Genomic DNA, 15832 nt, shown 5'->3' on the forward strand with positions numbered 1-15832 from the left:
AATCACAAATATAAAACCAAATATGAAATAAATATTTCAGATTTAACAAACTGGAGATTGTTAGGCTCCTATGTAACTTCAAAATTTAATTTGAACCAGCACAAAATTTTATTTTTAACAGTGTTAATTATATTATAAAATATTTCACAAAAACGTCAGACCACATTCACTGACTTTCATCTACGTGATACCTGAGGGTAGGACATGTTTATTATAATCGTGCAAGATATCATAGCAGAATCAATCTTTATCAAATGAATGAATTTGCAAAGATTCAATCATTTTGTGTTGTTTATGTGAAATATTGAATGTGGTTTTATAAATGTTATGAAGATACATTGATATAAAATGAATGACAAGAACGCAAACAAAAATTTACAAATAATTATTAGGATCATTTGAATAATATTGTATACATATACAGTACAATCATATATATGTATAGCTATAGATAATTATATTTACAAAAAATACATAATATGAAACATCTCAATCAAGCCGAAAAATATTTGATAAAGATTGAACTACTTATCACAAATTGTACAAATGGACTTTTGTTTATATTTATACAATAATGAGCATTGTATACTGTGATGCTAGTTTCATTCAAACAATTTTCAAGTACAATAAGCACGTAGCTATATAATATAATGGAAGTACGTGTATATACTAAACAGTTACGCAGAATTGTTATTTAATAACAAACATCATTATGAAATAACTATTTCAACTTATCTTTGTACAATTTTTTACAATAACATTGTTAAAAAACATGTCACCCATACATTGTCATTTTTCCTTTTCTCATTACTTATAAATTTATAATTTTTATCAAAATTAAAATTTCATTACAAATATTTCTATTTAAAAAGTAAAGTCCTTTCTTTCAATCGAATACATTAAATTAGTTGTTAAATGTAACAACACAATTTGTTTGTTGATACCAATTAATAGAAACTACATTATCTTTAACCTTTTTTATGTATTAAAAAATTTTAGTTGTTTGAATTATATTTCAATAACAACGAATTGTAAAATAATATTAAAACATACATTATTTACTGCATGAATTTTCTGCATTCTGTAAAATATGGCAATGATGGAAGGATTATAAATTGCAGTCTTCCAGGAAAGGCCACTTGAATAGCATGAAAATCATTATCTTAATTCACTTTTTTTTTTATTGTTCTACTTAATCTTGTAATACGCTACGAATGTATTCGCCTGCATTACAATTATGGAAACAAGTTTATACAATAAATTTGATATATATCTCTTACGTGTTTTTTGAAAGTAAAAAATTTTCTTATTTAATTCTAAAATGCCACGTTATTATTACCTATTACATATTTACAAAATATCCTTATAAAGAGTCAACATTAATAACGTGAATTCTTTAAAAAAAATTGTCATAAAGAACGTTTGTTTTTTATCAATTCGAACGAAGTACATTTTGCTTTACAAGCGCCGGCTCTAAAATGAACCATGAAATTTATCTTCGACAGGAAGAGTTACATGTGAGAAAGTAAAAATTCTAAGTCCTTTATAGTCGACTATTCACAATTCTAAGAATAGGAGCAATGTCTCTCTTCGCTCTTGGCACAGCCACGCGAGTGATTTGTTTGATAATAAATTAAATTACTAGCATTAAGAATAAATTCATCAATAATGTGATGATGTAATATACATTGTAAGAATACTAGCAATAATGATCATGATGCTTTATAGCTAAAACAATTCATTCAATCAATTGTAATGCAACATAAGAAACGCTAGACAGCCCTTTTTTAAGACCATTGGAGTTATTTGGATAATTTGCTGATTACTCTTATCAAGGCACCGTTTTCATCTTTTAGCCTCTGGTTTTCACATTTCAATTGGTCCATCACCTAGAAAAGAAGAAGGTAAAACTATTTTGTGTCATATTTAATTGTATTCCTTACTAAAAAGAAATTTTTAAAAAATAAAGAATGAAATACAAAGGCAATGCCATTATAGAGTGGGTCAAATAAATGCTCACAAAATAAGAAAAACAACTCAAACAAAACATGGGACACAAGCAAGTACCATTGCAACTGGAGATTTAGAAATGAAAACAATAAAACAATTAAGTGCATTAAAATCAAAGGAGTAGTATATATAAAATATAACAAGCGGATATAATTTTAATGCTATGTAAAAATTTTACACACATACAAGGAATAACATAATTAAATTAAAATATTGAATTATATTTTATCAATATCTTTTGAACCTTTTTAGAATTTATGTATTTATAATTTTAATAAACTGTTATATTTTAAGATCATGTGCAGAAATAAAAAGTAAAAGCGAAAGTAATTATTGCATGTAAAGCAATTTCTAATATATACCCCAATATCTTGGCTTGTTTAATACATATTTTTTATCTCCTGTTTCTAAGTTAATGCTCTTCCAATTGGATTTCTGGTTCTTATTGCATTCATAAATAACATTTATACCATTTTATTATGATTTTTAAAATAAATTATATCTTTAAAATAATGTAGAAAATATAAATATAGATTGTTTTTTATTGTTTGATGCAATCTTATATTTTAATTATTCAATTTTTTTCATGCATCTTACAAAATCTATTATTACAAATTTACTAGTAGACAATATATGAAGAGTGATATGTATAATATAAATCGGGCAATGAAATGTGAGTATCAAACAATACATAGTGCAATAAAATGTAACTTTACTCTGAACATGCTTTCTTAGGAAAAATGATACAGTTATGTATATAAATTTTTAAATATTCTTAAATGTTTATATTTCCACAAAGTTCAAAAATAGTACTCAAAAGTTACAAAAATATAGCCGAAATAAAAGTATTTGTAAGTTTTTTTTTTAAATTAAACTGAAATTTTAAAACAGTCCATGTTCTATGGATTAGAACTATAAGAATTTCATATTTCTTAAAAGTTTTACTATTTTAAAACATCTTAAATTATATAATTAAAAAATTTTGAAATTAGATTGCTTATAAGAGCTGTTTTTAGAACTAAAATAAAGGACAGGCTGCGTTCTTTAATTTTGGGAAATAATCTGATTATGTATTTGATATTTTAATTTCTATTGACGTAACATTTGTATTGGTACAAATGATTTAACAATAATAAGATATCTGTAAATTTTATTAAACGTTATTTTTGTAAGAATTTAGAAATATAAAAAAAATATATATATATGGAAATCAATAAAGATGCACATACTGTAAGTATCATTAGTAAAATAGAGAAAAACGTAGTCTCATATAATTATAGCATAATATCTATTAAAAAGATTTATACAAGCTTTAAATTTTTGTACCATAAGCTGTTATAGATTCTTAAAATGAAACTATTTTAATGATCACAATTACGCGTAGTATATTTTGCGAAGCTGTATTGTAAGATAAGTCAGTGAGCGACATCGTTTCAACATTTTAATATTGCGATCAGAACGTAAAAATCGTAAGTAATCAATTAATTAATTAATATTGTACATGGAATACGATGTACACTGTTAACGCAGATGCTGTCATTATGTCCTTTACCTATTTAGTAGTATTGGTGAGTTTGGATACGACGCGGGTAAGTGCCCGATTTTCGGCTTTCAATCTCTCATTTTCAGCTTTGAGCTTTTGTAATTGCTGTAAACAGTGAAACAATTAGCCTAAAATTCGCTTGTCTTATAAAAGCCCCACCAGACAATACTATGTACTCTACCATCATTTATACATTAATAATATCATTTTCAATTATTAGCCAAATGTATAGATAATGTAAACCACACAGACTATAAATAAAAAAATAAAGTAAGAAAAAAATACAAAGTGCCAATTAAAATCATTATATTGCGTAAATAATAAGCGTGATTATTTGATAAGAAGTACTAAAAATAGAAGCACCAAGAAATGGCAAATAAAGAAAAGCAATGCATTAAAAGCTGCTTATACTTCTTCAATTTCTCTCAAATTAACCACTCCAGAAATGCTGGCACCTTCCTCTGTATTTAGTTATAACAATCAAAACGTAATTGTCAAAAAATTGTAACGTGCATTTTAACTAAGATCATGTATGTAATCGAAAAATATATAGAAATATAATGATACATAATAATTAATGTTAAAATGTTTCAAATAATTGTTTAATTAAAATAATTTCTTGATATATAATAATATCTGAAGATTATTTTTAGAGAACAATGTACAAAACAGTAATTAAAATGTAAAATAAAAGTCTTTAATTCTTACCTTCAATTCTTCTTCCATTTCTGACAATTTCCTTTCCATTGCTCTCCTTTCCCTTTTCTCAGTTTCAGATAGAACTGTTTTATTTTGAGCACTTTGTGCTTTGTCCAATAAATTTCTGGCTTCCTTTAATTGTTCATCTGACCGCCTAAGCTTTTCTTTAAGTCTTTCATTTTCTGCTTGAGATTCTTCATACAATTTTTTATAATCTAATTCACCATTTTCAGAAGTTGTAGACTTTAGTCTTACTGACATAGAAGGTGCTTCTGATGATAGTGATGATATAGATCCTAGCCTGTTAGATCTCCCAGTACGGTCATTTCCACTCTGTAAAATAAATCCAAACAAAGGAGATGTATATAATTAAGTTAAAATAACTTTTACAAATTTCATAAAAAAATATAATACATTTCTTTTTATAATATTTTAATATATTTTCTTACAATGTATCCTTCAGAACTGGCTAAGCTTTGCAAACTAGAACTTCTAGATCCAATATGAAGATCTAGTTTTGTTTTTGTTTTATTAAAGCTTTTTGTTCTCTGTGCTTGTAAATGATTATTTGGATTAAGATTTAAATAATTATAACTCGTAGAAGGTGGTAAACGCAAAGAGTTAATATTTATTGGAAGAGTTATACTTCCATATCCTGATGATGTTCCACCATATGTGGTGTATGGATTTTGATAATTCAAATTACTTGTAGAATTTGAATAAGGAGTTTTTCTAAATGATTCATTACTTTTTGTAGTTTTATTAAAAAAATTTGGTAATCCAATAGGATTTTCGTTAATACCTAGCAGACCGGAATAACTATTTTGATTTAAAGGAAATAATCCACTAATACTTCGTGATCTGTTTCCAAAAATTGAGTTTCCATTTGCTGATGCTTGAGCTCTTAATCCTGCAGCTGTTGTTGGTTTTCCTTGAGATCTTTTTCTATAGGATGACATTGTTTATAAAACTGATAAAATAGCTTTAAAAATCGTATTACTTTAAACTATTTTTATTCTTTAATTAAATATAACTTCTTTACATAGTATTTTTTAAAGAAAGATTGAAATTTTTTAATAATTTTATAATTTAATGTTAGATCACTTTGTCACAATATATTCAGATATAAAACGATCTAGTTCTAATGACAGCAAGTATTTGACTGACGTAGACTGGGTGGAGGAACTTAAGACATCAGCCAGTTTACTCTAAAGCATCAGTTTGGTATGCTATTTATAGGTCACAGGCATAAACCTACACTGTTATAAAGATTGTGTTTTTTAGAATAAATATATTTCACGTTTTACTTTTGAGATATTTTATAAATAATTAAATATTGTGAAATATGTATATAATTACTTTATAATTCCTATAGCTTTAATTATAATATATCAAATTATATTAGAAAAAATAATTTATCTATGCAATAATTTGTAAATATATACAAATTTTGCAAATATACTTTTGATGTTATTCATATCATAAATATAATGCAAACTATGTAATTAAAATAATTATATTTTTGTGTTAAAAAATTTCGTATGTTATACAATATATATTACCATAAAATTAAACAAATTTGTTTCCTTTTATAAACAAATGTGTCCAGGACCATGCAAACAATAAATACATTCTTTCTCATCTATTCTAAATGTCAAAGTGCCATACTGTTGCAAATGTCAATAGAATATTTTTAGGTACTCTCAGGCTATGTTCATGATCAATTTTTTTACTTCTGTTTCTTATTTCGTTGCTTCAAACAAAAAGACTGCTTATTTATATATTATGAAATATGTTGAAACATTTATATAAACAAATACTTAATTTGTTGCTATCTGTGTGCATTTAATATACGTCATGAATTATATAAATTATTATATACTATGTATACTAATGTAATAATTTCAATAAATTTTGATATATTTTAAAGATTATCTATTTATAAGAGGCATAGTGTGCAATGAAATAAATGATGCAAAATTATACAAAATAGTACGAAAATAATATATGATTATAAACATGATTTTAAATATAAAATTGAGAAATCAATAAAGTTACAGTACTTCTATATGTGCAATTGATCTTAATGCACAGTCTGACGAGATATAGGAGGATAAGAAATGGGAAACTATTTTTAACGAAGCATGCACGAATAGAGGTTAATCTTCCCAGAGACTAATCCCAAAATAACTCAAAACGTCTGTGCTTCATGAAATTGCGTTCATATTATAATAGTTATATATAATGCTTACTAATTCAAACATAGAAACAATGTTAAAGTAAAAATATCTTATTACATATAAGAATTCGTTTATTCTAATGATGAAGTAATAAAAATAGATAATTAAATGTTTTTTCATTCTTTTTGGTTAATATAAATAATTTTTAATTCAGATTTATAAAAGTAGAAAACTTGTCAAAATTTTTAAATGTTATTTATAATTCTAAAAAAATAATAAGGTAAAATTAATTTATTTACCTCATTGTGGTTAATTTTGGACTCATCATAATCTCCTCCAGCAGTTAAGTCTTGTTTCTCTGGATCGATTTCCTATAAAATATTCAGTTACTTGATTAACCTGCTTTATGTTAAACACATAATTTAAAAATATATAAAAAATGATAAACTCAAATAATTGAAATTAATGAAATAATAATTAATACTAACGTCCATATCAACATGGACAACGCCAGTAGATCTCCTTTTAGGTCTTCGTCTCCTTTGTATAACAGCTTGTGTAGCTTGTGCATTTCTACTATCATTTTCCTTATCTTGTTCTAAAACATATCAGCAGAAGTAGTATAAAAATTTTTATTTATATACTTAAACCTATATATGTAAGTATCAACGTGCATACCTTTATCTTCAGGTTGTTTTAACAATCGTCTAAGTGGTAATGTCACTGTTGTTTCTGCACTACTCGTTGCGATAGTTTCAACCGGAGCTGATGATGGTCTAGGTACACTTGTACCCGCTGAAGGTCTTCTCATATATGCTGTAGTAGTATCTGTATTAGATAGCGTAGTAGCTCTGTTATTAGCATCTTCTAGCTGGAACTAAGTAATACATTCTTTTCAATAATATAAAACTATATTACTACGGTATAAGTGTAATATGGATTATATCAAAATGTGAAAAAATTATTCATTAAATGATATAAACCACAAACCTTGCTTCCATTATCCACTTTCAATCTCCAGGAAGGTCGTCTTTCAGGTAAATTAAGTTCTTCAGAAGGTTTATTTGAAATTACAGTAGTAGGAGTTGCTGTTGTTATTGTAGCTGTAATTGAGGCTGTATTGCTGGTAGTGGTTGCAGGCTGAGTTATTTAAAAAAATATGAGTAAACAATTATAAAGCTTTCATTATTATTAAGAAATTTAGTATTTCATAAGTATTGCAGGTGTGCAAAATAAAACGTACACAATTATACATATGTTTATAAATTTACATAATAGTTACATATGGGATTAAAAAATTCTAGCACAATATGTACATCTTATAATAATTTAGTAGGATTTAGACATATTTCAAAGCCAAGGTAATGTATAAAGAGATTTACCTGTGTAGAAGATATTGTGGAAGGAATTTCATTGTTTTGTTGTTTCTTTTTTACTAATTGTTCTGCACTTTTGATTTCGTCCAATGTCACTCCTTGAGTCGAACGTCGAGTTTCTCTTACTCTTTTCGCGTGTGCTTTTCTTTGTGTTTCACTTTCCTCATCACGAACAGGAGGAACAAATGATCTAGACAGAAATTTACATTATATTGATAATTTACATTTTAATTATCTATACAATGTTTTCAAGTTTTACTTTAAATATAACAAAAATTTAAAAAGCATTAAATATTACAATAAACATAATTTACAAGCAACACTTACAAATATCACATAAAACAATTATGCCTTTATTTTAACTTAAAACAACTATTTTGTTATTAATTATATCAATCACAACCATCTGTAAATATTACAGTCCTAAATATAATAGTCAGAAAATAATATTGTTTAATTGTACTTATGTTACGTGGATAAAATATATTTTGAAATATTCAACATGCCAAAATTTTATGTTTTTATAAAATTAAGAAACAGTATGTCAATGAGGCACATGTTTCTTTTTTCTTTTTATGTCATACATGGTACTTTCGTGCACTTGAAGCTATGATCTTGTGTCACATCGGTAAATTTGCTGAGAAATAGATTTTATACAAAAAGAATGTACATTGAAAAATGTGATGCTACTTAAATGGCTGAGAAAATTAACTCTTATGTCTCAGTGGCAGTGTTTTTGAGTTTGAAATATTATCTTCACCAACAAAGACAAGGCAGTGGTTATTGGGACAAGTAATATTTTAGGATAAATATATGCAACTCAAATAAATAATTACACTGTAAAGCAAATTTTCATGCCACTGCCAATAATTTAATAATATATTATAAAATATGCAAAATCACACATTTCAAGAGAATCTTCTCAGGTCAAACATTAAGTACCCACTTGAAGAAATTCTTGAAGATATTTCCTGGACTTAGTTTGCTCCCTCCTGGTGTAGTGGGAGTTCCAGGAACTGCTACTGAATTGTTTGTAGCTGTAGCTTCCACTGGTTGAACACTACTCAGCCATATTAACAATGCACGTTGCAAATATGAATATATAAACTACGGTTTTAAATGTATTTTGTACATATTCTAGATCTCCAATAAGTGTTTGCAGTAATTAAGCTTTTAAAAACCTATCTTAGTTCTCTTGCATTTAGCAGATTCATTTACTGAGTTTCTAAATCTATTACTTTAGCTTAGAAATTATAGAAAAATACTTTATAAATGGCAGTTGCTTCCCTACATGAATTTGTTTAGAATAAATTTTTACTTTGTTTAATATTTACCTGCGTATTTGATTAGTTGGAATAGGACTTGTAGTAGTTGTTATTGTTGTGGCAGTCGTAGCTGTAGCTGTAGTAGTTGGCAGTGTACTTGACACTATTGTTTTGGATGTAGTTGTTGGTGAAAGTGTATTGCTTCCCTGTGGCAGTCTTGAGAGTTCCAAGTTTAATTTTGCTTCTTTTCTTCTAAAGTCAAAACAGTATAGTTGTTATATAATAGAAAAATACAATCTCATCTCAGTTATGTGAATTTTATAAAATCAGAATAAAGTTTAATATTACACTGTTTAAAAATTGTATACTGTGAAATACATAATACTGTGAGGTATACAATAAGATGGTTAATTGACGTTTAAGCCGTGCAAAAGCAGAGAATGCAAAAAGCTTACTTCGTACATTAATGATTGTAATATAATATGTTTATTATATGTTTATTATAATATTATAATATATTATTATAATATATACTGTTTATATATACTGTTAATATATTAATATAATATATACTGTTATAATATGTTTATTATAACAGTATATGGTACAACAAATACACAGAAATTTTGATACAATCTTATGAAAAATTATACATATCGAAAGCATTAACATATATGATGTACGAAATATGCGCACCTGTGGGTTTCGCGTAGAGATGCAGAACGGGTCGTAGTATTCGTGTGAGTAGGAGTAGCTGCGTTGCAGCAATGGAGAGTAGGGCAAGAAAACGCCTTGATTCGAGCTCGTAATGCCAAGTACTGCTCATAAAACCTGCATAACATGCATCATGCCATGCACACAACTACTCTAATTTTCTATATGCATAAAGCTCAGAAGCTACTATATTTAATTTCTGACGTGAATAATTTGTTAAATGCTTGCAGATTCTGATATACAAAATAATAAACATAAATATAAATATGCAGAATTATAAATGATTATAATATGAATAATGTATATATGATTAAAAATGTATGTATATGTTAACGAAATTTGAATAATACAAGAAATTCCAAAATTGTAATATCACAAACAATGTATGTTAAATTCATCTAACTTACTTTTCATCCGTTTCAAAGCTATGCGTTCTTGTCAATACGACATCAGGTTCCGTATTAAGTTTGTTTGACATGGTTGGCGATTTAATAGTTTTATCCTTATCTTCAAGCCCTACGTATACATAAAATAGAAGATAGTAATAGTATATTATAATGATGTAAAACAATATAAAGTATTTTTATAATATTCATAACTTACTCGAAGACAAAGTTGCTTCTGTATTTTGTACCCTATTTCTGAAAGAGCCTGATCGCCGCCAAGATGGTATAACTCCTTCTTCATTATCAGTCTGTTGTTTTGGAGGCATTATTGGAGCCTAAAAGAATCAAATTGCAAAAATTGATAACCAAAAAAATATATTGTTCAATTCGTATATAAATATTACCTGATTAGGAACTTTATTAGCATCGATAGGAGGCGAAATATTACGCGGGGCTGTTTCTTCTCTATTTGCTCTATTTTTCTTTTCTGTAAAGTTAAATTAAAATGAATATAATGTAAATCAAATTAATTTTACATTATCTCTTTAAGAAGGAAGGACATCAATGGAATGTGCATCCATTTATTTCAATGGAATAGTATTTGTAATAATCAAATCTTAAAGTATTATTTTCATTATGAAAAGGAACAAGAGAGATCTTATAATATGTACATGCAACAGAATGTAATTTTAAGAGTATAAAAACAGTCTTACAGACAAAACTCACCATCATCTGTAAGACATGGAGAGTGGTTTGATTCGTTAGACTTATCAGATTGATTGGAGTAAGTGGAAGAATGTGAGTCTGAGCTAGTCTCAGATTCACCTTCACCATCACTCTCTTCCATATCTGTTTCACGTGTCGCTTCTGTCCATGCAGCATTGTTACAAGAAATACAAATTGCTGTTAAGGTAAGTAAAATAGACTTGCAAAACTGAATAGTGCGTAATATATTCTTCATAAGAAACTATTCCTACCTACATCAGCACTTCTCAATCATTTGTAAATAAATTTAAATAAATCTCTGAATTTCTCAAAAAAGAAAATGTCTAAAAATTTAATAAAATTCTTATTTTATCAAAACATCTGTATATACAAAATGATTGAGAAATACTAGGTTTATTTGCTTTAATTCACAGAGTGCTCTGGTAGTATTACTCTGCCACACATTTTTAAATGAAATTGTAAGTAACAAATTACAAAACATCTTTTTAAATACATCTTTTCTACACAATAATATCCATAGAATATCTAAGTTTAGAAAATCATCACCATTTAGTAACAAAATCAAATAATTTGCCAAAATGTTTAAATATAGACATGCAAATTAGCAAACCCATATAAGTAATATAAAGGGAACAAAACATACCAACATCACTATTTGTTCCAGTACTAGAATCTTCTTTATCAGACTGAATTTCTAATTCGACCTTTTTAACTTTATTTGGCGTCTCTTCTTCAAATGTTTCTACTGATTCTTGCATAGTTATAGTATTTTCGTTATTTGTTGATACACTGCAATATAATAATTCATACAATAAATGAATTTTTTTTTGTACATGATTATTAATTGTTTATAGTACAAACCGTTTCTTTGGTATAGTTGGCTGTTTCTTATTAATAATTTGTGGATGGTCTTTCATTAATAACTGTTGTTTTGCTTTTAATTCCTCCAGGGCTGGTAATATAGATGAATCAGCAATGTCAAATGCAGTTTGATCCTATCAATGTAATGTTATGAAAGAGACAATTTTGGTTATTTAAAATATAAAACAATTTTAATATATCTTACAGCATAATTCTTAATGTCCATATTACAAAAATTTTCCACTAGAAGTTCACAGGCTTCTAATTGTCCCCAATGTGCTGCAGCATGCAAAGGTGTCCAACCATCAAAATCTTGAGCATTAACATCACACCTAGCTTGCAGTAATATTCTGAAATATCAGTGCTAAATTCAGTATATAACAAATAATAACTTTATCTAACATTTTTCTTTAAATATTTTTTTCTCTAATAGTTTATTCTAATAGAATCTGGAGACTCTTACTCCATAACGTCAATGTAGCCTTTAGCAGCAGCAACATGAAGAGCAGTGGCTCCTGATTTAGGATGGATTGAATCCTTGCCAGCTGCTCCTGATTGCCATGCTCTAGCATCATTTAACATTGATCTTTCTTCTTCACTTCTGGCTTGATCACAGTCTATGCCTATAAACCAAATTACAAAATATATAATTTTATAATAGTACTTGAATGATTACTATGTTTTTTTTATAGAAGATAATTATAAATACAAACCAGCTTTACTTATATGTTGTTGCAGCATATCTTCCATTTCAACACTTTCAGCAATATCAAGAGCTAGTTGACCATCATAGTTAACTGCTGCTAAATTACATCCTTTCTCTATTAAATATCTGTAAAATTATATTCTTTTATTTAAACAAATTTCTGAAATTTATTACTATATTATAATTATTAAAATGTTTAAATCATTAATAAATCATTAGTATTTTCAATATCAAAGTAAAAGCAATACTAACTTAGCAATAGATATAAATCCACAAGATGCAGTTGCATGCAATGGTGTCCAGCCTTCATTATCTCCACAATTGATATCAGCTCCTTTTTCTACTAAAAATTCGACCATATCCAGATCATCATTGATACATGCCTATAATTAAAATATTGTGACTCCTTTTAGTTAAATAAATTATAATTATAGAAATGGTAAAATATCTTAAAGTATAATATTTAACACTAACGACAGGATATGTAAAAAGTTACATAAATATTAATAAATACAGCTTCCAATAATATATTTACAAATACTTTTAAAGGTTAAACAGAAAAAGCAGGGAAAAAGGAAAGACAAAAATTTATTATTAATTTAGCCATAAGTTTTATAATATTTAAGTATTTCATATAATTGAATTCTGTGTTACATCTAATAGTTATAAATAATAAATTGTCTAATTGAAATTTAATGAAAATTAGAGGATGATGTCATATGTAGATTAAAAAGGACATTATGTATCATAACATTTTAAGACAGAGGACATAGAATACAGATGCTGCAGCCTCTGACTTCTAACAGAGAACTATAAATAGCATTTGATGCCTGATGTATTTTCACATTCTATTTTCGCAAATCCATGAAATGCCTAAACTTCCTCTTACTATCAGACTTAAATAATAGTAATAAATGTGATATATTTCATCTAAAATAATTTATTATATATGTATGTATATATATGTACTTTTTAAGGTTAAATCATGTTTGTTATAAGTATATATAAATGCTTTATGAATGATTCTGGCTGAGTTTAGTAATTACATAACTTTGATACAATTCATTCAGTGAAACTTATAAACTGAATTTAATTCAGCAATAATATGAACAATAATCAAAGAACTTCTAAATAGTTATAATAATTTTGTTATAATATAAGTACTATTTGTCTAATAGAAATTTTATTTCTTATTGACATTATATTTAAGTGACAGAATACATTCTCACTCAGAAATATGATATTAATCATTTTTTCAGTACGTGATATTTATCTATTTAAATCATTAGAAAAAGATTTGAATTTCATACATACCTTTATTATAATTCGAGATTTTAAGTTTGTAATAAGATTTTAATAAATTAACTTTTTCTCTATTTTTTACACTGTGTATACATAATAAAAATTCACACACATATATATATAAAACATTACTTTTTTATAATATTAATATTAAACATTTTTGTTCATTGTAGGAATATATTTATTTTATTTTCCACAAAGTTATTTTTAACTTTATCTTAATTTCAATATATTTTAGCAATCTTGATAGTTTATAGTTGCACCTTGATATATTATTAATAACTTATAAACTAATATGTTCAAGTTACTTGATTAACAAAATAAATTAGATACGAACAGCACAATATTTACATTATTAATCAATATTTTTAAAAGAAACATTCCCAATTTGTGATATAAAACATATGCTCATTTATAAAATATCTAAGATTAAATTTTAGCATGCATTCTTCTTTGTGGTTTTAAATTTTATTTACATAGAACTAATTTTTTATTTGGTATTTGTGATATTAGATTAACTGTTACGTGTATAATTGTTATAAATCAAAAATGAAGATTAAATATAACAGAAATAATTTTATATATATTATATACATTCATTAAAGATAAGATATTTTTCAGTTGTATTTACTTTCTTAACTAACTTTTTACTTAATTAACTTTTATCAATGAAATATTTAGATAAATCCAAGCGCAATAATTTTGTTGATTTTTAAATTCATTTTCTATATACATAAACAATAGTCGTATAAGGGTGGGGATGAACAGTTTTGTCGAGTGTTATCAGAGGGAGTAGTTGTATGGCTTGAATTGCAAGAGATAGCGGAAGCACATACTTTGTGGTAGAACTACATCTGCATTTTTATCCTATTATTAAATGTGACATTGTAGGTATGAAAGAAAATTTGATCGATTACGCTTAAATTAGACAGCTGGAACATGTAGTAGCCATCTTGCATTAAGAATTAAGATTGAGGGGGGAAAACATGAGGAGAAAGCAAAACTGGGAGAACTCATTGTCAGTCGAGTTTGTTGTTGTGGACGTAATCGTATCGGAATGAAATCGTGCCATATAAACAAAAGTGTAAAAGAGTAATCGAAGAATTTTACTTGATGTAATGCTGTGAGACCATCAACATTTCCGGTGTTGATATCCGCCCCCTTTTGGAGTAAACGTACGACCTCTTCCTTGTCGCCTGCCGCGCATGCTGCCAAGAACACACAATCCGCTGAGAATTTAATTTTTCGTGCAACCTGACGTGGTTGAGTCGGTTCACGATTTGTTTCGGACTGTTCCCAGCGTTTGAGCTGTTCAGCCCTTTTAAATAGGGCTGAGCTCGAACGACTTTCGAGAGACATTGCCCGAAAACACGCACGACTGCACTCAAGAATCTTATAACCACTTCGCACACAGTCTTTTCTTCTCTTTCTTTCTCTTCTTCTCACTCTCTCCTTCTCTACTGCTTTTAGATCTCCACTTCGCCGAGGCCACTTCACTTCAGTTCACTTTGCGTGATTCGACACGCTGAAATGATCGTTTTCCACTTCTTACCTCCATATACAACTTAATCGCGGATCGCGTGTTTTTCCACTAAGAAAAATATACGTTCAAATTCGTTCTGACGGACTACGAAGGGAGCGGTCGGTCGCCTTCACCAGACTCAGTTACAGGACGGCTAGATTCGCGTGCTCTTTGCTATTCTTGGCCGTCCCGTACCGTGCGAGCTGTGTCGAAACCAGCGAAACAACCTGTAGTGTAGCCAACATTTTACGCTCTCATGTTTCTAGCGTTTCTTTTATTCTTCTATTACATGTAATTTATCATTAATATTTTCAATAATAATAGTATACTAAGAACAGCACTGTAAAATGTATTTCTACATGTAAATAGAAATAATGGAACTATATACAATTACAAAATTGTAAACATAATGGTACTATGTATAAAATGTTTTCATATATTTTATTGATTGTTTAGTCTTTAATATTATAATCTATCTTAATAGAACAAAACAAACAAAAGAATATTTAAATTTATAAATCTATAGCATCATATAGATAAAT

General features: G+C 27.3%; 1 protein-coding gene across 9 annotated transcripts; it reads right to left on the reverse strand.

Annotated features, from left to right (window-relative positions):
• Positions 1-66: 66 nt before the first annotated feature.
• On the reverse strand, positions 67-15519 carry LOC117235158 (protein phosphatase 1 regulatory subunit 12C). 9 transcript variants are annotated; one of them, XM_033496922.1, is made up of 22 exons: positions 14879-15519; positions 12719-12849; positions 12474-12592; positions 12224-12383; positions 11966-12110; positions 11761-11894; positions 11543-11688; positions 10900-11040; positions 10578-10660; positions 10391-10508; positions 10195-10303; positions 9770-9904; positions 9143-9325; positions 8755-8868; positions 7815-7998; positions 7423-7572; positions 7111-7309; positions 6921-7030; positions 6731-6803; positions 4702-5192; positions 4262-4585; positions 67-1889 (listed from the first exon to the last, which is right to left on the reverse strand). In XM_033496922.1, exons 1-22 carry the CDS (start codon positions 15125-15127, stop codon positions 1803-1805), a joined length of 3585 nt encoding a protein of 1194 aa, XP_033352813.1. In that variant the 5' UTR covers positions 15128-15519; the 3' UTR covers positions 67-1802. The 9 variants fall into 9 exon arrangements, with proteins under 9 accessions (XP_033352813.1, XP_033352807.1, XP_033352805.1 ...); XM_033496916.1 differs by lacking the exon at positions 4702-5192 and adding an exon at positions 3563-3658 and having other exon boundaries at positions 6732-6803; positions 14879-15517; XM_033496914.1 differs by lacking the exon at positions 4702-5192 and adding an exon at positions 3563-3658 and having other exon boundaries at positions 6732-6803; positions 10900-11076; positions 14879-15517.
• Positions 15520-15832: the final 313 nt, after the last annotated feature.

This window comes from Bombus vosnesenskii, unplaced genomic scaffold, assembly GCF_011952255.1.
Source record: "Bombus vosnesenskii isolate JDL3184/JDL3185 unplaced genomic scaffold, Bvos_JDL3184-5_v1.1 scf7180000013314, whole genome shotgun sequence".
NCBI lineage: Eukaryota > Metazoa > Arthropoda > Insecta > Hymenoptera > Apidae > Bombus > Bombus vosnesenskii.